This window comes from Equus asinus, chromosome 16 (genome assembly GCF_041296235.1).
Source record: "Equus asinus isolate D_3611 breed Donkey chromosome 16, EquAss-T2T_v2, whole genome shotgun sequence".
In the NCBI taxonomy this organism is placed as follows: Eukaryota; Metazoa; Chordata; class Mammalia; order Perissodactyla; family Equidae; genus Equus; species Equus asinus.
The window spans coordinates 24,738,368-24,763,941 of record NC_091805.1 but is presented as its reverse complement, the minus strand read 5'-3'; the positions used below and the strand labels follow the sequence as shown (position 1 = coordinate 24,763,941).

The window sequence follows — 25,574 nt, the reverse complement described above, 5'->3', positions numbered from 1 at the left end:
TAATCACTCTAAATGTAAATGGATTGAATTCCCCAATCAAAAGACACAGAGTGGCAGGATGGATCAAAGAACAAGACCCGACAATATGCTGCCTCCAGGAAACACATCTCAGCCCCAAAGAGAAACACAGACTCAGAGTGAAGGGATGGAGAACAATACTCCAAGCTAATAATGAACAAAAGAAAGCAGGTGTCACTATACTAATATCAGACAAGGTAGACTTCAAAGCAAAATGGATAAAGAAAGACAAAGAGGGACAGTATATAATGATAAAAGGGACTCTCCACCAAGAAGACATAACACTTATAAATATATAAGCACCCAACACAGGAGCACCAAAATTTGTAAAGCAACTCTTAATAGAACTAAAAGAAGACGTCAACAACAATACAATAATAGTAGGGGACCTCAACACACCATTAACACCAATGGACAGAACATCCAGACAGAAAATCAACAAGGAAATAATAGAATTAAATGAAAAATTAGACCAGATGGACTTAATAGACATATATAGAACACTTCATCCAAAAACAGCAGGTTACACATTCTTCTCAAGTGCACATGGAACATTCTCAAGGATTGACCATATTTTGGGAAACAAAGCAAACATCAATAAATACAAGAGAGTTGAAATAATATCAAGCATCTTTTCTGATCATAATGCTATGAAACTAGAAATCAACTACAAGAAAAAAGCAGAGAAAGGTGCAAAAATGTGGAGACTAAACAGCACACTTCTGAACAAACAATGGATCATTGAAGAAATTAAAGAAGAAATCAAATATTATCTGGAGACAAATGAAAATGAGAAAACGACATACCAAATCATTTGGGATGCAGCAAAAGCAGTCCTAAGAGGGAAATTCATCGCAATACAGGCTCACCTCACTAAACAAGAAAAAGCTCACATAAGCAACCTCAAACGACACCTAACAGAACTAGAAAAAGAAGAACAAACAAAGCCCAGAGTCAGTAGAAGGAGGGAAATAATAAAAATAAGGGCAGAAATAAATGATATTGAAACAAAAAAGACAATAGAAAGGATCAATGAAACAAAGAGTTGGTTCTTCGAAAAAATTAACAAAATCGACAAACCCTTAGCCAGACTCACCAAGAAAAGAAGAGAGAAATCACAAATAAATAAAATTAGGAATGAGAGAGGAGAAATCACAAAAGATACCAATGAAATACAAGGGATCATAAGAGAATACTATGAAAAACTATATGCCAACAAATTGAACAACCTGGAAGAAATGGACAAATTCCTAGACTCCTACAATCTCCCCAAACTGAGTCAGGAAGAAATGGAGAATCTGAATAGGCCAATCACAAGTAAGGAAATAGAAACGGTAATCAAAAACCTCCCCAAAAATAAGAGTCCAGGACCAGACGGCTTCTCTGGAGAATTCTACCAAACATTCAAAGAAGACTTAATACCTATTTTTCTCAAACTATTCCAGAAAATTGAGGAAGATGGAGTACTCCCTAACACATTCTATGAAGCCAACATCATCCTGATCCCCAAACCTGACAAGGACAACACAAAGAAGAACTACAGGCCGATATCACTGATGAACATAGATGCAAAAATCCTCAACAAAATTTTGGCAAACCGAATACAGCAATACATCAAAAAGATTATACACCATGATCAAGTGGGATTTACACCAGGGACACGGGGATGGTTCAACATCCACAAGTCAATCAACGTGATACACTATATCAACGAAATGAAAAACAAAAACCACATGATCATCTCAATAGATGCAGAGAAAGCATTTGACAAGATCCAACACCCATTTATGATAAAAAACCCTCAACAAAATGGGTATAGAAGGAAAGTACCTCAACATAATAAAGGCCATATATGGCAAACCCACAGCCAACATCATACTCAACGGACAAAAACTGAAAGCCATCCCTCTGAGGACAGGAACAAGACAAGGGTGCCCACTTTCACCACTCCTATTCAACATAGTACTGGAGGTGCTGGCCAGAGCAATTCGGCAGGAAAAAGAAATAAAAGGAATCCAAATAGGTAATGAAGAAGCAAAACTCTCGCTGTTTGCAGACGACATGATCTTATATATAGAAAACCCCAAAGAATCCATTGGAAAACTATTAGAAATAATCAACAACTACAGCAAAGTAGCAGGGTATAAAATCAACATGCATAAATCAGTAGCATTTCTATACACTAACAATGAACTAACAGAAAAAGATCTCAAGAACTCAATCCCATTCACAATCGCAACGAAAAGAATAAAATACCTTGGGATAAACTTAACCAAGGAAGTGAAGGATCTATACAATGAAAACTACAAGACTTTCTTGAAAGAAATTGACGACGACATAAAGAGATGGAAAGACATTCCATGCACATGGATTGGAAGAATAAACATAGTTAAAACGTCCATACTACCTAAAGCAATCTACAGATTCAATGCTATCCCAATCAGAATCCCAAGAACATTCTTCACAGAAATTGAACAAAGAATCCTAAAATTCATATGGGGCAACAAAAGACCCTGAATTGCTAAAGCAATCCTGAGCAAGTAAAACAAAGCCGGTGGAATCACAATCCCCGATTTCAAAACATACTACAAAGCTACAGTGATCATAACAGCATGGTACTGGTACAAAAACAGGTCCACAGATCAATGGAACAGAATTGAAAGCCCAGAGATAAAACCATACATCTGTGGCCAGCTAATCTTCGACAAAGGAGCTGAGGGCATACAATGGGGAAAAGAAAGTCTCTTCAACAAATTGTGCTGGGAAAACTGGACAGCCACATGCAAAAGATTGAAAATTGACCATTCTTTTTCACCACACACTAAAATAAACTCAAAATGGATCAAAGACCTAAAGATTAGGCCTGAAACAATAAGTCTTCTGGAAGAGAATATAGGCAGTACACTCTTTGACATCAGTTTCAAAAGAATCTTTTCGGACACTATAACTCCTCAGTTGAGGGAAACAATAGAAAGAATAAACAAATGGGACTTCATCAGACTAAAGAGCTTCTTTAAGGCAAGGGAAAACAGGATTGAAACAAAAAAACAGCTCACTAATTGGGAAAAAATATTTACAAGCCACTTATCCAACAAAGGGTTAATCTCCATAATATACAAAGAACTCACACTGCTTAACAACAAAAAAACAAACAACCCGATCAAAAAATGGGCAGAGGACATGAACAGACATTTCTCAAAAGAAGATATGAATATGGCCAACAGACACATGAAAAGATGTTCATCATCGCTAATCATCAGGGAAATGCAAATCAAAACTACACTAAGATATCACCTTACACCCGTTAGATTGGCAAAAACATCCAAAACCAAGAGCGACAAATGTTGGAGAGGTTGTGGAGAAAAAGGAACCCTCATACACTGTTGGTGGGAATGCAAACTGGTACAGCCACTATGGAAAACAGTATGGAGATTTCTCAAAAAGTTAAAAATAGAAATACCCTATGACCCAGCCATCCCATTACTGGGTATCTATCCTAAGAACCTGAAATCAGAAATCCCAAGAGTCCCTTGCACACCTATGTTCATCGCAGCACTATTTACAATAGCCAAGACGTGGAACCAACCTAAGTGCCCAGAAACTGATGATTGGATAAAGAAGATATGGTATATATACACAATGGAATACTACTCAGCCATAAAAAAAGACAAAATTGGCCCATTCGCAGCAACGTGGATGGACCTCGAGGGTATTATGTTAAGCGAAATAAGCCAGTCAGAGAAAGATGAACTCTATATGACTCCACTCATAGGTGGAAGTTAATATATTGACAAGGAGATCTGATCGGTGGTTACCAGGGAAAAGGGGGGGTGGGGGGAGGGCACAAAGGGGGAAGTGGTGTACCCACAACATGACTAACAAAAATGTACAACTGAAATCTCACAAAGTTGTAATCTATCATAACATTAAAAAAAAAAAAACTCTCAACAAAGTGGGTAGAGAGGAAATGTACCTCAACATAACAAAGGCCATACATGACAAGCCCATAGCTAACATTATACTCAATGGTGGAAACCTGAAAGCTTTTCCTCTAAGGTCAGGAAAAAGACAAGAATGCCCACTCTAGCCACTTTTATTCAACATAGTATTGGAAGTCCTAGCCAGAGCAATTAGGCAAGGAAAAGAGTTAAAAAGTATCCAAAAAAGAAAGAAAGAAGTAAAACTGTCTCAATTTGTAGATGATATATTATATACAGCAAATCCTTGAAGATTTCAGCAAAAAACTGCTAGAGCTAATTCATAAATTCAGTAAAGTTGCAGGATACAAAATTAATATAAAAAATCAGTTGTACTTCTATACTCTAATCATGACCCATCAGAAAGAGAAATGAAGAGAACAATCCCATTTAGAGTTGCATCAAAAAGAATAAAATACCTAGGAATAAGTTTAACCAAGGAGGTGAAATGCCTGTACATTGAAAACTATAAGACACTGATGAAAAAATTGAAGACAGATATAAATGGAAAAATATTGTGTGCTCATGGATTGGAAGAATTAATATTGTGTCCATACTACCCAAAGCAATCTACAGATTCAGTGCAGTCCCTATCAAAATTGTGATGATATTTTTCACAGAAATAGGACAAACAATTCTAAAATGTGTGTGTAACCACAAAAGACACCAAATGGCCAAAGTACTCTTGAGAAAGAAGAATAAAGCTGGAGGCATCATTTTTCTTGATTTCAAACTAATTACAAAGCTATAGTAATCAAAACAGTATAGTACTGGCATAAAGACAGATACATAGATCAATGGAACAGAATAGATAGCCCAGGAATAACTCCACACAAATATGGTCAATTAATTTATGACAAAGGGGCCAAGAATATACAATGGGGAAAGGATAGCCTTCTCAATAAATGGCATTGGGAAAACTATACAGCCAGTGCAAAAGAATGAAAATGGACCACTATCTTATACCATACACAAAAATCAACTCAAAATGGATTAGAAACTTGAATGTAAGACACGAAATCATAAAACTCTTAGAAGGAAATATAGGACATAAGCTCCTAGACATCAATCTTGCTGATGATTTTTTGGATTTGACACTAAAAGCAAAGGCTACAAAAGCAAAACTAAACAAGTGAGACTACGCCCAACTAAAAGCTTTGGTACAGCAAAGGAAGCCATCCACCAAGTGAAAAGGCAACCTTCTGAATGGGAAAAAATATTTTCAGATTGTATATGACGTTAATATCCAAAATATATAAAGAACTCATAGAACTCAACTGAAAAAAATCCAACTAAAATATGGGCAAAGGATCTGAATAGACATTTTTCCAAAGAACTTATACAAACGGCCAACAGGTACGTGTAAAGGTGTTCAACATCACTAATCATTAAGGAAATGCAAATCAAAACCACAGGGAGCTATCACCTCACATCTGTCAGAGTGGCTGTTACTAAAAAGATAAGAAAAAAGTGTTGGTGGGCATGTGGAGAAAAGGGAACACGTGTACTGTTGGTGGGGATATAAATTGGTGCAGCAACTATGGAAAACATTATGGAAGTTCCTCAAAAAATTATAAATAGAACTACCATATGATTCAGGAATTCCACTACTGGGGACTTATCTGAAGAAAAGGAAAGTACTATCTTGAAAAGATATCTGTACCCCCATGTTCCTTGCAGCATTATATATAATAGCCAAGACATGTTAATAACCTAAGATCCATTGATGGATGAATGGATAAAGAATTTGTGGTGTATACTCACAAAGGAATGTTATTCAGCCATAAAAAGAAAATTATGCCATTTGTAATAACATGGATGGATCTTGAGGGTGTTATGCTGAGTGAAATACGTCAGACAGAAAAAGACAAATACTGCATAATTTCACTTATATGTGGAATCTAAAAAACAAAAAGGAAATTAAACAAAAAAAAAACCCGTACTCATAGATAGAGGGAACCAATTGGTGGTTGCCAGGGGCAGGGGGTGGGGTATGAGTGAAATGGGTGAAGGTGGTCAAAAGGTACAAATGTCCAGTTATAAGATAAATAAGTCTGAGGGATGTAACGCACAGGAGGGTAACTAATGTTAATAATACAGTATCTCATATTTGGAAGTTGCTATGAAAGTAGATCTTAAAAGCCCTCATTACAAGAAAAAAAAATGTGCAACTATGTGTGATGATAGATGTTAACTAAACTAATTGTGGGAATCATTATGTGATATGTACATATATCAAATCATTGTCTTCTACACCTAAAACTAATGCAATGCTATATGTCAATTATCTCTCAATAATAAAAAAAGACTCAGAGAACTTTCTATTATTGTCTCGAGTGGTGGATAGTTGTAGACAGAGCTAAGTCATGAGACTCTGGAAAACTATGATCCACTAGACAATGGTTGAAAATAAGGAAGATAAACCAAATAAACATTTACATGGTTTGGGAGGATGGGACTCAGAGTGGGGGATGGAGAAGGCAATAGATGCATTTATCTAGAGTGAAATCTCATAGGAATTATGATGCTTGTTTCTTTCTTGCTTCTCTTTGAATGCTGCAGCATATAGTAAGTATTCAAAGTATTTGGTTTGAATATTGGCCTAACTGATAAAAGATGCAGTTACAAAAAACTGTTTACCATTTAATGACTGATCGTTTTTTAAGCTCTTTAAAATTTTTTAGCATCTGGTTTAGCTACTTAGGAAGTTTTTTTTTTTCATTGAAGTTATACAGCAATTTATTGTGTCAAACAAGCTTTATCGAAGAAACTTGTATCAAAACCCCTAAACGCTAAGCACAAGAGATGACTTAAATTGCATAGGATGGCTGCTTCCTTAAAAACAAACAGACAAACATGGTATATTCACATAATTCAGAGGTACTTTGGGGTTATATTCACTGTAACTGTGGACTTACTATGGTTTCTCACAGGACTGAGGACAGTTTGGAATAGACACAAATTACAAACTATCTCCAAGTTCTGTTTCACTAACAACATGTGGTTTCTGAGAAATCAGGCCAAACACATGCAGCCAACACTCAGAAAAATCCCTGTAGAGCCATCTAATCGCTGAGCTTGCCTTGCAGTTTCAGTTTCGCATCCTCAGTTTTGGCAAACCTCTTCCACTTTTAGTTTGTGTTTCACTTGAATCCTCCGCTCAGTGCGGAGAGGTGGTGGTGGAGAGAAAAGAAACCCCCAGGAGGGGTAAGGAAGTATGTCAGAGAGGAACACAGCCAAAGTAAGGAGCAGGACTGGAACTCTTACCAAGTTCTCATCCAAGCAGCTTTCTCACCAGCTCTAAAAGATCTCTGCTACTGATTTCATAGTTAAGGTAAGATTGGGGCAAGGGTGGAGAAAGATTCACAAGTGTCAGCACGTTTTAAAAATAGTCTGTCCATGATAGGGTGCAGCTGAGCCTGATATAGACTATCAGACCTCATTAAAGAGTAAATCGTGGTGTCAGGCAGCAGAATTCATGAAGCGCCAGCTACATTTGCGTACTGCTGAATTAGACACGATTATGTGTGCAGGCTTAAACTGAGAGTTTGAGTCTGAAGACCGTTTTTCTTCCTTTGCCACCTTCTGATCTATAAGGATCATAATTGCCACGTGAGTAGCCTTTGTCTTTGGCAAAACCTGATTAAGTTAGTTCAAACTGCAGCCTGAAAATTTTAAGAACTATGACTATAATATTTTCATGAGAAACAGCAGTGAATGAGATGCAATATAAATAACTTGGTTATATTATTAAGGGCAAAAAAAGAAAAAAGTTGAAACTCAGAATGCTGAATGAAGAGGTTTCATGAAAATAGCTATACAGTTTTAGTTAGAGTCTTGTACGTTGTTTGGAGATAGATTTCTTTCTTTAGAAATAGCCCTGAGTCAACTAGCTTTTGATTTCCCAGCACCCCCTCGTTCCACTAGGCCTGTTGTGTTGGATTCTGTTTCTCCCGCTCTATAGAGCCTCGATTCACTTAATACCACAGTTGCTCAGCTTGACCCCTCAAGATTGTCTGGTGACTTTGTTTACTCTCTGGAATTCTCTCCTTTGAATTTCTTATCACAGCACAGGCTTCATGCATTTCCTTCTTGTCTGATTTCCATTGATCTCCTTGAGAAGAACCTTCTCTTCCTCCAAACTCAAACCCAAAACATCATGAAACAAAACAAAAGCAAAAAGAAACAACGAAAATAAAACAAAACCCAACTAGAATTGTATGGCTGAAAACAGCGATGTTTTCTTCTAGAAACCCCATCACTAGCACATCTGACGCTTTTCTCCTTTATTTCTCGTGCTTTCTGTCTCTACATCTTTTCTTCCTCTGCTGCTGCTCTCTCTCCTTTTTAAGCTAGCATTTATTCTGATGTAAATAAATATTTGTTTAATTACTTCCATTTTTCTAAAACTGGCTTGCAGTGTTGAGTAAAATGCCAAGGTCACACAGATAGCCAGTTGCAGTGTTGAGATTGGAAATCAAGTCTCCCTGACTTCAAAGCCAAAATTTATATTTGTGTTTGTGTTTTGATGCGTTCTTGAATTGCTTTTATTTGGAAAAGTTCATGGGACGCTAACAGTTAGGGAGAATGCATCTCAGTGCACACATCACAGACTGAGTTACGAATGGCAGAGCAACAGTTACGTATGGGGCTGGAACACATTGAATCTGCAAAGATGTTTTGGAGATTGGGCTCTCCTAAAAGCATTAAAGATGTCATCCAGGTAACTTTTGGGGACAATGTGTAGAATACAGTTGGCCCTTCATGTCCATGGGTTTCAAGTCCAAGGATTCAACCAGCCATGCTTGTGAAACCTGCAGATACCGAGGGCCAGCTAAGGGAAGTGAGCATCTGTGAATGTCAGTATACTCGGGGGTCCTGGAATCAATCCCTCAGCAGATACCGAGGGATGACTATACTTTTATTAATATAGATACCCAGCTCTAACATTATTCATTAGGAGGTATGAAAATTTAGACAAATAAGTTCCCTCTCCCATTAGTGACATCATGTCAAAGCACAAGAGATTGTAAGCCCCCAATATCTGCAAATAGATTTAGGTCACATATCTTTTGTTTTTCTAGTTAACTATAGATCATCACTGCCAGGTCCCCATATCTTTTTAATCTAAAACTGATTATGACCTCTGCTATATACAAATCATTCAACCAGAACTCTACAAATATAAGGTGCCAATATTGCTTTGGAAGTGGATTAGACTAAAAATAGACCTGGCATTTGAGTCTGTAAAATCTCGCGGAATCCCCTCTTTCTGGCTCCGGCTTGGCCTGGGCGTTCCCTGGCTCCCATGACCTGTTGCTGCGCCATTTGCAAAGGATCTCCTATTCTCTGCTCCCAAGCACTTTCTGTTCTATTTGTCGGTCACCTGGATGATCTCCAGTGCATTGGCTATAAGTAAGGAGGGAGAATAGGTTTTTACAATTTTAAAAAAGGAGTTTTTATAGCCCTAGTAATGGAATCCAGACTTTTTCATTGTAAGATTTCAGTGAAAGAAAAAGTCAAGTAGATGGTGGATTTTTACTAGCCCTAAATTAGAGAAAACCATGTTGATATGGAATAAAAGCAAGACGTGTAATATAACGAATAGTGGTCATAAAGGTTCAAGCTGGGGACTTAGGGAGGTAAAAACTAAGAAACAGAAGAAGCCAAAAGCCAATGGAGAAGAGTCAGATTCAAACCAGCACTCAGGAAATGGTTTTCTATATGGCCACTGAATATTTAAGACCAGTGGGGTAGCCTATAGTCTACCTCTGAGGGGCCTGGGACTTATTGTACAATGACCTTCTTTGCTGTCTTTTTTTAAAATTTCTTCAGAAACTTAGGCCATGCTGAGTAGTATATACCCAGATTCAGGAAGCGAAATGACTTTCTCTGCTTGAAGACTGGAAATTCCAGTCCATCCCATCTCTTCCTTTGCAGACAAGGTCACACCCTGGACATGGCCCAAAAGATCCACATGCCAGAACCCCTGTGCCTCATTGAGAACACCAAAGGGCAACTAGTGGCTAATCCGAAAGCTCTGAAGATCCTGTCTGCCATTACGCAGCCTGTGGTGGTGGTGGCTATCGTGGGCCTCTACCGCACAGGCAAATCCTACCTGATGAACAAGCTGGCTGGGAAGCAAAAGGGTGAGTGGCACCAGCAGAGCTCTGCCGAGCCCCTTCTGCGCACTCACACTGCTGACATTGAGCATGGTGATGCCAAGAGAGAAAGTTGGAAGATGGGGAGGAATATTGAAAGCTAATGTTTGGGCCACAGCTGGCTAATTATCTTCTGGGAGATAAAAGGCAAAGGTCTGTGCCTGACATATCACCTCTTTTCTTTTCTTTGTTTTCCTTATTATCTTCTTGGAAAAAGCATAATATTTTCCAATCATAAGGAGTAAGATATCAGTGAAATAACTTTTATATACGTGTAATTAAAAACTATTAAAATTTTGGTAGCATGATATTCTTGTAAAAACAGCCATTAAATTTCCAACCTACAGTGCTTGATGTTCTTATTTTCCCCATGCCTCTGTTGTAACTCAGATCAATACTGGCTAGACACTCTGCCACCTCCTCATCTTGCTTCCCTTCAACCCTAGCTCGGTTGTCAACAGTCTCCAGCTTCCAGACCCCCTCCTCTATTTCAACCTCTCCACTCCCCTTGCAGGCTTCTCAGTTGGATCCACGGTGCAGTCTCACACCAAGGGGATCTGGATGTGGTGTGTGCCTCATCCCGAGAAGCCAAACCACACTCTAGTTCTCCTTGACACCGAGGGCCTCGGGGATGTAGAGAAGGTAAGGAACAGGGACTCCTTTTTGATTAGCCTCCTTGCTTCTGAACATTCTATACACAGGGAGATTTTTATTTTGGTACTTTCATTTGGCTAGTGTATATCTTTTTTTCCTCCCATTCTATTTTTTCTTTCTTTTTTTTGAGGAAGATTAGCCCTGAGCTAACATCTACAGCCACTCTTCCTCTTTTTTTTTTGCTGAGGAAGACTGGCCCTGAGCTAACATCCGTGCCCATCTTCCTCTACTTTATATGTGGAATGCCTACCACAGCATGGCTTGCCAAGTGGTGCCATGTCCGCACCCAGGATTCGAACCAGCGAACCCCAGTCTGCCAAAGCAGAAGGTGCGCACTTAACCACTGTGCCTTGGGCCACCCCCATTCCATTTCTATTTTTAATAGTTAAAGTTTGGAAATCTGAAGTGAGAAAAATATATTGATAAGCCAGATCATAATTGAGAGACCACACTAACGTGGAGCTGGGCTACACATTTGGTTGATGTGTAGTTAACCAAAATGCAGAAAGGTTTTGCAATTAAAATTGCTGTTAGGAGGCTGATCCTGCAGAGAATAGTGCTTAGCAGTGGGCTATGGGTCAGAGAAGCTTGAGTTCAAATCAGGGCTCTGGCCTTGAGACTCTGACTTTGACAAGCAAGAGTAAGTCTCCCCTAATCTTTTATTTTCCCTTTGGTCGTATCTATCTTATCATTTGAACAGTAGATACATGGGCTTTTTCCACTTCTATGCTGGTTTAACGATCAGTCTATGGGGGAGGGAGGAGCTTTGATTTGTGGCACTTGCCAGTTTTCGAAATACTCCCATCGCAGCTGACTCCAAGCTACCAAAGCGAAGTCACTAACTCAGCTTCTGACAAGATGTACACAGTCAGCTCTCGTGAGCTGGTATGAGCTGGCTCCAGCACACAACTGCATCTTTCCCTGGAATTTCCTTTTTTTTATGTTTTCATTTTGCTTTTGATTTGTCACAAAATTCAAACTGGTCAACCTCAATTCGTGCTCTAGTTTTCTCACCTGTAAGATGGAGACAGTAGTTATAAACCTATCTCACAGCATTGTTTTGAGTTTAGATAAGATCAGTAATGTGAACTCACCTGTATATGATAACTACTTGATAAAATAGATGGATGTATTTTGTGTTTAGGCCACCTTTGTTTTACACAACTGAAAATTTTGATTTTAAGTATTCTGGTTTCCCCGCTCACTTTGACTATCCATTTTGCGAATACCTAACTAGTTATAAGAGGGCTTGGTGAGTTAACAATATATAGTTCCATATAAAATTATCAATGCTAATGACAGAACTATTCTATTTAAAGTTCATGCGTTTCTCATAATCATTTTTGTTTGTCTTATTTGACATTTGTAAGTCTGAGGCCTATTTGTAATGATTGCTCATCTGGGAATGCCATGAGAAATGACTTCAATGTGTTCTGCCTTCTAGGGTGACAAGAAGAATGATACCCAGATCTTTGCACTGGCGATACTGCTGAGTAGTACTTTTGTGTACAATACCATGAACAAAATTGACCAGCAGGCTATCGACCTATTGCAGTATCCTTTTGTGGTCCAGGATGGCACCAAAGCCAGGGAGAACTCCTCTATTTACCAGCTGTGTCTATGAGGCTGTGAATCAAACACAAAAATGAAAACATGATAAACATTACAAGTATAAGAAAAAAAGTCCTTATATTTACCGATGAAATGAGGAATTGGTTACAACCCAAAGAGAATACAAAGGTATGGGGAGGCATGGAATTGACTATGGGCTTAGATGCAGCCCTATTTCCACCAGTTTTCCTTAACCGCGTCTTAGCTATGTGACAGAACTGTCAAATCTGCTCAGGACAGTATCCTCACCCGATGGTGGTGGGGTTGAAGATGCAGCTGACTCGGTGAGCATCTGTCCAGACTTAGTGTGGACTCTGAGAGATTTCTACCTAGCCCTGGAAGCAGATGGGCAACTCGTCACAGCAGATGAATACCTGGAGAATTCGCTGAGGCAAAAGCAAGGTAACAGCGACTTCAGTTTTGGAAAGAGGGGGAAAAGTAACACAAGAAATTATCTCTTGCGAGTTAGTGGTTAAATTTATAGTTTCCTATATTTACTTACCTGGCTAAACTACCAAAGAAATAATTAATAATATTAACTTAAAGTGAACTAATAGATTCAATGTTAAATTGTATTATGTTGCTGTTCTTGGAGTGAATTTCTTTTCCTTTTTCCTTTCCCTGATTGGTTACCTTTTAACTTTTCACTTAGGGTTTGTGAAGATGTATTGAAATAAATAACATCAGGTGGAAGGCACAATTATTTGTGGGAAATAGATTAAAATGAATGTTAATCCTATACTAAGTAAATCTAATTTTTCCTTCTCCAGGCACCGATCGAAGTCTCCAAAATTTCAATTTGCCCCGTCAGTGTATACAGAAATTCTTTCCAAGAAAGAAATGCTTTATTTTTGACTTGCCCACTCACCGGAAGAAGCTTGCCCACCTCGAGACACTGCATAATGATGAGCTGGATTCTGACTTTGTGCAACAAGTGGCAGAATTCTGTTCATACGTCTTCAAGCATTCCAAGACTAAAACCCTTTCAGGAGGCATTAAAGTCAATGGACCTCGTGAGTACCTTTTTTAGGATTTTCCTTCAATTCAACATAAAGAATAAGGCATGGTTCTAAGTTTCTCCTTCTACTGTCAATGTTGAAAATGCATAGTCAGTTACTACCAAGAAAATCATATGTATCATATTTATTGAATTCCAGAGATTCCCAAAACTATTTCTAGTGCTTTTTTAGTAATACCTCTAAAGTAGGATAAAATAGGAATGTAACCTGAAGAAAACGTCAAGTTAAAGGAGTTCTACCCATAAATGTTCCACTGTGGAATTAGACTAACCCACATGGGTTGGCAGCATTTGTTCCACCAGTATAGTGAACACTTATTACGTGTCACAGTTTTCAATAGGCACAAGATAAGGAAGACAATGCATTCTCTGTAGAAATGGAATTTACTTGACACAAACATTAAACAGACAGAAGCCCAAGTTGTCTAGAACCCTTAAAGAAATCTAAGCAGACTGCTTGGTCCAGTTTCTCCTAAAGACTGTATGTCTCAGAACTCTGTAATTTACTGCTACACTCTAGAGGGAAGCTGAGTGCAAACAAAAGTGTGCAAAGGGCTAGGAAGACCAACAGGAAAGTTCCAACAAACACTAAAGGCCACCTGGTCTAATTTGCTCACTTTGTGCTTTTTCAGAGGGTAACACTCACACCAGCTTTACATACTGAAGTGGAAGAGAAGAGGGCATTCTGAAGGGAATAGAAACCTGAGGAACAGGGAAAGAGAGTAAAGAGGCAAAGGGCTTATAGCATTCTAATCAAATGAATATGAATAACTTTCTATAACCATTTCCTCATTTCTCAATGGAAAAAGGATGAAATGTGGATGATCACATAGGTCTTGAGATTTCTCCTTTGAACACTTTCTTTTCCCAAAGAAAGACTTGGCTTCTTGGTCACACAATTTTCCGAAGGAACTTATTTGGGCCACTTGAACACTGTGCAGAATGCTGGAAGAGTTCAGGCAATGCATTGTGAAATTAACATTCTGAGAATTACCCAGTTTAGAGCATGCTCTATTTCTCTGCAAATAATACAAGCATCTCTTTCCCGGGTGAAGAATTAGAGAGCCTGGTGCTGACCTATGTCAACGCCATCAGCCGTGGGTATCTGCCCTGCATGGAGAACTCAGTCTTGGCCTTGGCTCAGATCAAGAACTCAGCAGCAGTGCAAAAGGCCATTGCTCACTATGACCAGCAGATGGGCTGGAAGCTGCAGCTGCCCACGGAAACCCTCCAGGAGCTGCTAGACCTGCACAGGGCCAGTGAGAAAGAAGCCATTGCAGTCTTCATGAAGAACTCTTTCAAGGATGTGAACCAAAGTTTCCAGAAAAAATTACGGGTAATTAATTTCTTTAGCTCTATTTAATGGGGCTTACAGGCAATAAAAGGCAAAGTATTCTTATGAAAGGCAAAATGAGGACTTTTAAGGAAAATAATTTTTACCAGACTTGAAAATAATGACTATCATTCATATGATCAAGATATCACTTTTATGTGAAAAACAAACAAACAAATAAACATGCAACTACTCTGGCCCCTATAGATTTTGAAACTTTCACACACACACAACACATCTTACCATGTTATATCCATGGACTAATTTCTTAAAAGTAATCTTGTTCCTTAAAAAATTGTATTCATAAAGTATTAATTAACTTTCCTTTTTTATTAATCAAGCATACAGAATTACCAGATGGATCTACAAAAAGATTATGCCTCCAGTTTAATAGCATACACTCATGTCATTCTAGCTAATTATTCCATTTCACCTCCTTATTGGGAATCCCAGGCCCAATATAATACCGAACCAGGAATGGTTGTAAAACCATAGGTTGTGTTTTAATATTTGGGCATGAGCCTAGAGACCTGTGGTCTGAAGAGCACATCTAAAGCAGAAGTAGCAAGAGAAAGGGGTTTCAGGAGGTTTCAAACACAAAAGTAAAGCCATTTTTTCTAGCATGTATCATCCTTGGAACTTTTCTAGGTTTGGTAGAAAGGATATAGTCTTGCTTGTAGTCTTGTAGTTTCTAGAAACAATACAGAGATTCTCTTTGAGCATCATTTCTAGAGATACTGAAGTGTTGCTGTCATCTTTTCCATGAACATTTGTCCCTTTGAAGACCCAGCTAGAAGCAAAACAGGATGACTTTTATCAACAGAACTTGGAGGCATCACTGGATCGTTGCTCAGCTTTACTTCAGGATCTTTTCAGTCCCCTAGAAAGAGCTGTGAAGCAGGGAGTTTATTCACAGCCAGGTGGGTATCGTCTCTTCATTCAGAAGACAGAAGAGCTGAAGGCAAAGTACTATCGGGAGCCCAGGAAAGGAATTCAGGTATCCCTAGTTTACGTATTAATTGTGGGAAATTGCAGAAGGGTTTCTCTCAAAAGCCAGTGAAGACAGGGAGAAAGTATTTATATTCTACTGATAGCTGTGGAGTTAAACTGAACTGTCACCATAATCACCAGACTTTTATTGCAACTATCAACATTCATTTAAACAAAGGGACATTTTGGGTTACATAGGACTCAATCCTGATAATTGAAACTAACAGGAAAAAATGGTAATTCATTGGCTTACATAAACTAAAAGAAAAACGTTTGAATTTAGTTGAAGTATAGCTACGTTCAGGAGTTTAAACAACATCAATTTTCCCCCTTTCTTCTTTCTTTCCACCACCACTTCAGTTTTCTGTTGTTTTCCTCACTATTGCCCTCATTCTCAGGTAGGCTCACCCCACATGACAGCAAAGAGGACACCAACAGCTCCAAGCTTAGCTAGTTCTTTGTGCCCTCAATCTCAGGGGAGAGACAGCATCTTTCCCAGCTCCCAAATCAGTCTTTAAACACCCAAGTTGCAGTATTTTCCCATCTGTACCCAAATCCTTTGCATCTAGTGGCCCTGGATGCTCTGATTGGCCAGCCCAGAACTTGTGCCCAGCTCTGTGACAGAAGAGGCTTGACTGACAGTTCCATTAGGTGCAGGCTGTGCACTTCCAGGGAGGAAAATATGCTGGGAAGAAAAAGAAATAAAGAGATTTAAAACATTCCTAACAACTATTTCCTACTTCTAACTGCATGTTTTTGGGGTTTCTAGGCTGAGGAAGCTCTGAAGAAATATTTACAATCCAAGGAGGCTGTGAGCAATGCCATCCTACAGACAGACCTGGCTCTCACTGCGAGGGAAATGGAGATGGAAGGTGAGAAGAAAATGGAAGAGAAGTAAGATAGAAATTGCTACACATTTTAAATTAATTTGGCCTGGTTCACCTGGGATCACTAAACTAGAGCAAAAATGGCAAAGGTGACTCTTAGCTCCTCAGGATGTACCTGAGCAGGGCATTACTATCAGCTACAGCATGGTTTCCTGGAAGGGAAAAATGGCCCCAGGGAATTTTCTCTAGGAAGTAGCAGGAATAATAAATAAGAGCTGGAGGCAGAAGGAAGGGGTACTTAAATCCTAAAGAGGTCCGTCATTTTCTTCTTTCTCAGAGGCACGTGTGAAGGCAGAGGCTGCAAAGGCTCAAGCACAAATGTTGGAGGCAATTCAAAGGTGGAACCAACAAAGGATGGAAGAGAGGGAGAGACTCTACCAGGAACAAGTGAGACAAATGATGATGAACAGAGCCTACCAGCTGGCACAGTATCAGAGGGCCCAGGAACGTCGGCTCCAGGTATGCATCAATTATTTCATCTAGGATTTTAATCATCTCTCTCCTCTCTGTACTGATGAGAGCATGAAGCAATGATAAAGGGCAAGAGGCAGCATACTACCGTGGCAAAGACTCTGGAGTCAGACAGCCCCCTAAACATCCTCGCTCCACCTCTTACTAAACACATGGTTTTGGCAAGTTACCAATCTCCACTATGCCTTAGTTTCCACTGGTGGAGAATGGGATGGTAATAACACCTATTTTATAGGGTTATTTTGATAAGTAAATGAGTCAATACTTGTATGCAGAAACCACAAATAGCTTGGCACAGAATAAGCACTACAATTTGTTAACTAAAATCCAAGACCATGTCCAATCCACAATAATTACCTTTTTACTGCTATCTTGTTAATTGCTCTAAGCAACCTTTTCCTTTTGTCATAGATTACCTTGTTAAATTAATTTCATGTTACTGTGTTTACGCTCCTGTCCTTACCTTAATTGTCGCTGGAGTTTATTTCATCCAGTCCTTTATTATTATCATCACTCAATAAGCAGTGGTTTCTATTTACCAAGCACTACATAAAGTACTTTACGTGCATTCTTTCATCTAGTCTGCTCAGTGTGACACAAAAATATTATGTTCCTAATTTTCTGATTAGAAAAATAAGGTCCCAAAGAGATAGCTAAATGTCAATATCACACAGTCTGGCAACTTATCAAAGTGCCTTCCCAGTGAGTGGGATCTGCAATGCTTTTGTTTCTGCAAACCTGGCATGAAATTCTTATGTGAGCATCCCTATGAGACAAAGGACACCCTAGCCCTCCCCCAGGGGGCCAGTCTACCTGTAGGCCCTAGTTTTCTATGTACCGCTCCAAGACATTTTTGAGATTACAGCCACGCGCAGAAGGGCAGGATACTCAATCTGACTTTCCTGATCTCCTCACTCTTTCCTTCTACTTCTGTCCTGTAACTGTGGAGATCTGGAACAAATTCCTTTGTCTAAGGTTCAGACTCCTCACCTGATTGTGGCTGTCACCTACATATCTACTTTATCAGCCTTTCCTCATAGAACTATATTTGACATTTCCCTGTGTATAAATCAGAACTGAAGTCAAGATGTGATCCAAATTGCCCAAGAAGGAAGGGGGAAGGGGCCTCAGGATGTAATTCTTGGGACAACAATATTTCAGGGATCAAGAGATGACAATGTTTCTGTAGCTAGAGAGGAGATAACGGGAGAAGAATTACGCAAGTAGGAAGCCACAAATGACAGATAAAATGGACATGAACAGAAAGGAGGAATTCAGGAACTGTCTTTTGTTACTGATGGGTTAGAATAAGTAAGGAAAAGTCAATGATTTGAGCTTTCTTTCCCCAGTGATCTGGACATTACTTTTTGCTAAGCTCTATAGTTTTGTTTATCACTCTTTAGGAAGAGGCTGAAAAGCTCAAGGAGAGACACCAAGCCGAAAGCAGAAGACTTCAAAATGAGATCCAGGATCTCCAGAGGAATGTGGCCCCACCAGACAATGACACATGTATCTTACTCTAAAGAGCTAAACATCAGAACTTCCTTTTCTTGTTCACTTTCACTGAAGACACAAAGGAACAAGAAGTTATAGAACTTGAGACAATCACCATTTAAATAAACTTCGTAATGATTATATTGAACTTCTGTACTGAGTATAAGGTTATGATGCCCATAATTGGTAAAATGTGTGTTTCAATAGTTCAGTAGCTTAAATGATGATCACTTCCTTAAAGGGATTATGAATGTATAATAAGGGACATTTTATCATTGCTTCTATTTGGGAGTGATATTGGGCTGGTTCTATCAGGAGAAGCTTTCTCTTGTACCCCAATGCCACCCCTCTAATTTTTCATATTAGTCTCAGGGTACAATTGAAGTGACCTAGGGGGTGTTATCCTCAATGAACTAAGACAAGTGGAACTTGACCAAAGTCTTGGGCTCAGGTGGGCATCACTCCTGCCAAGTAGTCAGGTGCTAGATGCCATCAGAAGGAGGCACTGATGGTAAAGACAACTAACCTACCTTCCTAGTGGGGACAATGTAGCTCTCGACCGGGTGGAGGCTGCTCAGTGTATGGCAAGGATGTGACTCCTGGTTATGTTCAGTGGACACTCTGCTTAGAAAGATTCCAAGCTATAAGCAAATAACGTCATAATGAGATAGACGTGCTCCGGAAGATGGCAGGAACTACCAGCATGGAAATGTGTCATAGGCTGGAGGGCTAAAGAAGACTTTTCCTTCTTGTTACACTCAACAAGGGCATGACTTAAACAGGACATTTTATACCAAGAAAAAATTTATATTGGACTTAATTGTGTATTTTGTCTTTACAATCCTTTAGTGCCTGTAAAGAAATGGTATAAGGAATGCCAGATAATACGCCAAAAAATCTGATAGGGCTCATTTAATGTATGCTTGCTCATAATGCTAAAGTTAAACGATCTTAAACCTTTGTAATCACATATTAAATCCTAACAATTTTTCTCAAAAACTATGGATTATATAAATATGTCTGTTTGCACATATTTTTAACCATAAATAACTGTAATTTAAAAAAGTAACTCTACTGCTTTGTTTCTATTTTATTCAATAGTTAAAAATTTAGGGAAGCCTTCTGAATTTCCCTAAGGAGATTAAGAATTACTCTAAGAATTACTTTAAGGTTGGAAATAAAATACCCTTTCATTTGTTTTTTGTTTCTTTGTTTTATCTCTAGTAAAATAGTTTTTAGAAAGTATAGAAACATTACATAGAGTTCTATTTTGTTTCCCTTTAATTGCTTACTTATTCATATAAGGAATTTCCCAGTTGGGCTCGATTATAGGAACTTGAACTTTCTTAGTTGCTCAAAATATGATTTCCTTATTTACGGAAGAAAAGCAGATGAATTTTAATGTCTGCCCTGTTTTCTGTTCCTTGAAGACTTTTACCATGTTGAACGTCCCAGTGCTGCTCAGCTGTATTTCTAGACTTGAGCTGAACTTCAGAAGCTATTAAAGACCACAGCATATCTGCCTGAGCATTTGCCTAACAATACTCTGTAACTGCCTTTCCAAGCTGTACAATTCATAAGGATAAAATAAAATACATTTTAAAATCCAAGGAAATCTCACAGTTGCAAAAACAACTCCATCTTCAGATTAAATATTGATTTTTACTACCTTTCTTATAGAGATTTAAAAAAAAAAACAACTTGAGACGAAGCAAAATTAAGTTACTTATCTAAGGTTCCAAGCTTGGTACTGTTAGCTTGGATCATATTACAAAGCACCTGATTTCTAGTCTAATACTTTTCCTATTAAAGCTCAGGAAAACATTACAGGCTTTTAGAACCTACATGTTGCTTTCACCAGTGGAACACGAACCTTCCTCCCTACCAGCATACCTGCCTCCCACTCATCCCAAATATTCTGATCTCATGGGACAGAGGTGCTCATTGGGTACAAAATGACAAGGAAAGCTACTTCAAGGTGAACACTGACAGTGTCCCAAAGCTACCGAGAACTACACCACATTTTCTGTCCTTTACAGTGCTTCTTTGGTGAGGTCAACTGATTAAGTTTTAAATGTAACGAAAAAGCAAGGACACAGATTCTCTCCTTGAACCTCTATAAGGACGGCAGCCCTGCTGACACCTTGATTTTAGCCCTGGGAGACTTCTGACTTCCAGAACTGTAAGATCATTAACTTTGTGTTGTTTTAAGCCACGGTTTGTAGTAATTTGTTATAGCAGCAATAGGAAAATAATGTAACTTCTTTATTAATTAACGTTATCAATTGCTATTAATATCAGCTAATATTTATTCAGGGTTTATTATGTGCCAGTTATGAGCACTGTAATCATTCACTTACTGCTCATAAAAACTTGATGAATATTTATTAGTTTTATTAAAATTATTACTAACAATATTCGTGATATAATTTATTACCATTATTATTATTACAGTTATTGTTTTCTCTTCTTTGTGAAGTTGAGGAAATTAAAACATTGGAATTAAATAAATTGTCTAAGGACAAGGCCGCAGATGGCATTTTGACTCTAGACCCCGACACTCATGATCTTGTGATACGCTCTTTCTTAGATAGGAAAATATAGAAATATTGAATAATATTCTAAAATTTAGGAATGAAGGCTACAACAATTAAAATAGAAAGCATAGTTTCAAAATAGTCTAAAAGAATTTAACACAAAAACAGACAAAGAAATCCCTGAAAAGAAGTGGAGAATGTATGGTATTGATTCTTGAATAAACTGATCATCAACAAAACAGAAAGTCCAAATAAAAGACTGTATGGGAATTATATGGGTTAAAGGTGGACTTCTTAATAGGTTTAGACAAGTGGATGGCCATTTGGAAAAAAATGAAATCGAATCCAGACCTCACACAATACAGTAGAAAAAATCCAAATTAATTTAAAAAATTAAAATATAAAAATATAAAAATCCATTTGAGGGAACTGAGTATATATTCTTCACAAATCTATAGAGAGGAGGGCCTTTTTCTTTCTTTTTTTTTTTTTGATGAAGATTAGCCCTGAGCTAACATCTGCCACCAATCCTCTTTTTTTGCTGAGGAAGACTGTCCCTCAGCTAACATCTGTGCCCATCTTCCTCTACTTTACATGTGGGATGCCTGCCACAGCATGGCTTGACAAGTGGTCCCATGCCCGCACCCGGGATCTGAACCGGCGAACCCCAGGCCCCTGAAGCAGAACGTGCAAACTTAACCGCTGCATCACTGGGCTGGCCTGAGGGGAGGGCCTTTTGAAATGTGACTCAAAACTCAGATGACATATGAATTAACAAAAGTAATGTTAAATGTGACTACATAAAAGTAAAAAACCTCCCTCACTTTTGGGCAAAGAAAATGATGAGCAAAATTCTTTTAAAAATGGCACACTGGGAAAAATATTTGCAACTAATGTCACCAATACCTACTCTCCCAAATATATAAAGGGATCTTGAGGGGAAGATCACAAAAGATATGAACAAACAATTCACAGAAAAAAATAAAATAGCATATAAACATATGAAAAGATACTCTGCTTTCATCATAATAAGAAAAATGCAATTGAAAGTACATTGAGAAATCATTTCTAGTCTGTCAGCTTGGCCAAAGTTCACAAGTTTGACAGTACATTCCACTGGCAAGATTATGGAGTGATGGACACTGTTTTATATTACTAATATAAATGAAAATTGTTTCAATATCTAAAGAAGGGAATCTGACAGTTTCTATCCAAATTACAGATACTTCTGGGCAACTAGTCTACAAATAACTCTGCACTTGTATGAAGTAAAATATATACAAGGTCATTCACTGAAGATAAGTTTGGAATTGAAATGAGAAACAACCCCAACACCCATCTATAAGTAACTGGACAAACCAACCATAGAATAGTAAACATTTGAATTAGGAATAAGAAAGCTCTCTGTATATGAATGTGGAAAGCATGGCACTCTCAGGTGGCTGGCTTCCAAGACAGAGCGTTTCAAGGAGCAAAAGCAGAAGCTAAAGATGTCTTAAGACCCAGTCTTGTACTCAACACCACTGCTGCTGTATTCTAGTGATAGCTTACAGGGCCAGTCCAGATCCAAGGCAAGAAGAGATGGAATCTACCTCTCTATGCAAGGAGGCGCAAGAAATTTGCAGCCATTTTTAATGCATCACTGATGCATCTACAGAACAGAGACGGCAGAGTGATCTCAGCATTCAAAGATTAAGTAAGACCAAAGCTCATCTGCCTTTTGGAACATTGATTTTGCATAGAGACAAGTGACCTGTGGAGAGATTTCTTACTACTCAGACTCACAAAGTACTATAAAGACTGGTTCAAAGAACCAAGGAACCAGAGGTTACTCCTTAGCACCTGCTAATATTTACTTTTGAATTTTTATTTTTTATTACTTTAATTAAGGCAGAACCCCAAATAATATAAGCTTCATGATATCAAAATCCAGATATGCCTTAGAATAAGTAGAGAAAAAACTGGGAAAACTCTGCAACAAAAATCATGGTGATTATGTCTGGACTATAATATTAGGGGTTTTATGTAAGCACAGACATATACGTATTTTTATTGTTTTGAAAAGAGCACTCATTTTAACTACAGAGTATTTTAAAAGGGTGTGGAAAGAGGAAAGGAAAAAATAAAAGTAAAAGCTACCAAAAACCAAAGCTTCCCTCCCCGCCCCCCAAACCCATTTGAACAACAAACAGAAAAACCACAAACCTCTTTCCTGACAAAGTACCTCTAAGAGACAGGCTGTGAAAAATTCTCCATCTACTGTTACTGGCTCACAGTTAAGCCTGCTGCTCTGTGTTCATTGTGGAGCCAAGGAAACCTGAGGCAACTGTGAAAGAAGGATGGGCCTGAGTTTTCAAAGCCAGGTGTAGAGGAACCGAGAGGACTTGCCACCGAAAGGACTTGGTAAAAATAGTTGAAAACGCCAACGTTTAAAGCCACAAAAGAAGATCGTCTCCTCCGATTTCGGTTCTTCTCATCCCCACCCATTACAGGTTGGCTGTAATATCCGGCTTGATTTTCAGCTTCTAAAAACAACAGTCCGGATCCTGGGGAGCCAGACGCAGAAGGAGAGCGCTAGGCGCGAGCGAGGGCAACGGAGAATTGCCCCCTGACTGCAGCGTCCGCGCCACGTAAATTCGCTCCTAAACTTTACCTTCCAGGCACATTTCCAGTGACTAACCACCGCAACAGCAAATGCCCAAGCGCACATGCCACCTTGGCGGGCGCAGACCCCACACCAGCAGGTGGGGAAGGCAGGGGGAAGGCAGCATGGGAGCCCGATGGCGGGCGGCCTGCGGGGCTCTTTGCTCCGGGCAGCTCGGCGTGAACGTTTGGACCAGAGGCGGTTGCAAGGCGACAGCGCGGCCACCGTGTCCCGAGAATGCGCTGCTCCTCCTCGGGCATCTCCGCAGGGCTGCATAAAAAGCTCTGCATGGGAGGAGTGCATCCCACTCTCAACTGCGGAAAGGGGGCATAAGTTCTTTCTCGGAATGAGGGACCAAAATCCAGGCCCCTTGCAGAAGTGCTGAGGGGTGTCGTTTCCTCCCACTACCCGTCCCTTCTTCAGACATTTCCCGACTGCCCCCTGCCGGGCATTGGAGAAACAGAGAAAAGATAGTTCTTACCGTACAGACAAGTTAAATCCTGAAGACTGTTTCTTGCTTATTTTTATATTAAATATATTTAGTTCCATAGGTTCTACAAAGCTGTATTATGTGGCATAATTCAATCTCGTTTACACTCACCAACTGTTAAAAATAACTATAAAGTTTACTCCTGTTTATCATGCACTTTAAAAATTTCCTTTATTCTCCTTTTTTTTTTTTTCTAAGAAGACCAGCTCTGTGCTAACATCCTCACTAATCCTCCTCTTTTTGCTGAGGAAGATCGGCCCTGACCTAACATCTGTGTCTATCTTCCTCTATTTTACATGTGGGACGCCGGCCATAGCACGGCTTGATAAGTGGTGCGACCGTTTCTGCCCAGGATCCAAACAAGCCAACCCCGGCCACCTAAGCGGAGCCTGCAAACTTAATCACTGCACCACCCAGCGGGCCCCTATCGTGCACTTTTTAAATGCATGGTCCGTACACAAACTACATCAGAATTATCCGTGGTACTTGTTGCAAATACTAATTTGGGACATTTTTAATTGTTACTCTAGATAACTTTTATGGACAGTAACTTTTGGAAATTGGTGATTATCTATACAATCTAGTAGAATTATCTCATTCTACTTGTTTAATTTGGAATTAAAAGCTTTGCTTGGATATCCCAGTCCTTCTTTACAGTAAGAAACAAAACAAAACAAAAAACCCCCAAGCAAACAAAAAACCCCCAATCCAAAACTTTGTAATCTCATCTACTCTTCCCCAAAGCTTTTGGAAATATTAACTCTAAGAAAAGAACTCCCGGCTCCATGGTGAGTCATTAAGTTCGCATCTTCCCCTTGGGCAGCCCAGCATTTTCTTGGTTCGGATCCTGGGCACCGACGTGGCACCACTCATGGAGCCATGCTGAGGGAGCGTCCCGCATGCCACAACCAGAAGGACCCACAACTAAAAATATACAACTACGTACTGGGGGGCTTTGGGGAGAAAAAGGGAAAATAAAATCATTAAAAAAAAAAAAGAAAAGAACTCTTCAATTTCTCCTGCTTATAACACACCAGCAAAAGATTCATGTTTTACTCCATACTGCCCCCCCCAACGGCTAAAGTAAAATAAGATGTATTGTACAGAGGAAGTCTGTTAAACCAGTTGATGTTTTTTCTTGCAAAAAGATTTTCAGTTACCCTAGATTTCTTGGTATTTTATAGCTTGCAGGACTTATTGACACATATGAACTCACAGCCTCACTTGCTCATTGGAGAAATAGTATATTCATCCTGGAAAATTAAAAGTAGCTTATTAAGAAACTATTT

The 25,574-nt window shown here is 39.0% G+C and overlaps 1 protein-coding gene and 1 long non-coding RNA gene across 3 annotated transcripts; one reads left to right on the top strand and one right to left on the bottom strand.

Annotated features, from left to right (window-relative positions):
• The first annotated feature begins 7,074 nt into the window (after window positions 1-7,074).
• Window positions 7,075-19,813, top strand: LOC139040380 (guanylate-binding protein 5-like). Of its 2 annotated transcripts, none has more exons than XM_070486783.1 (11): window positions 7,075-7,329; window positions 9,936-10,144; window positions 10,671-10,798; window positions 12,255-12,364; window positions 12,627-12,823; window positions 13,192-13,434; window positions 14,495-14,775; window positions 15,557-15,769; window positions 16,532-16,634; window positions 16,927-17,108; window positions 18,524-19,813. In XM_070486783.1, exons 2-11 carry the CDS (start codon window positions 9,955-9,957, stop codon window positions 18,641-18,643), a joined length of 1,767 nt encoding a protein of 588 aa, XP_070342884.1. In that variant the 5' UTR covers window positions 7,075-7,329; window positions 9,936-9,954; the 3' UTR covers window positions 18,644-19,813. The 2 variants fall into 2 exon arrangements, with proteins under 2 accessions (XP_070342884.1, XP_070342885.1); XM_070486784.1 differs by having other exon boundaries at window positions 7,108-7,329; window positions 9,898-10,144.
• Window positions 15,082-25,231, bottom strand: LOC139040381 (uncharacterized). The gene is made up of 2 exons (XR_011494842.1): window positions 23,357-25,231; window positions 15,082-16,447 (listed from the first exon to the last, which is right to left on the bottom strand). It is a non-coding gene; the product is annotated as an uncharacterized lncRNA (long non-coding RNA).
• Window positions 25,232-25,574: the final 343 nt, after the last annotated feature.

Bases quoted from the DNA above. Each gene is read 5' to 3' on its own strand.
- LOC139040380 (XM_070486783.1), top strand. From the start codon at position 9,955: ATGGCCCAAAAGATCCACATGCCAGAACCCCTGTGCCTCATTGAGAAC. The intron at 10,145-10,670 runs GTGAGTGGCACC...CTCCCCTTGCAG, and splicing joins GCTGGCTGGGAAGCAAAAGG to GCTTCTCAGTTGGATCCACG. The intron at 12,365-12,626 runs GTATCCTTTTGT...ACCGCGTCTTAG, and splicing joins CAGGCTATCGACCTATTGCA to CTATGTGACAGAACTGTCAA.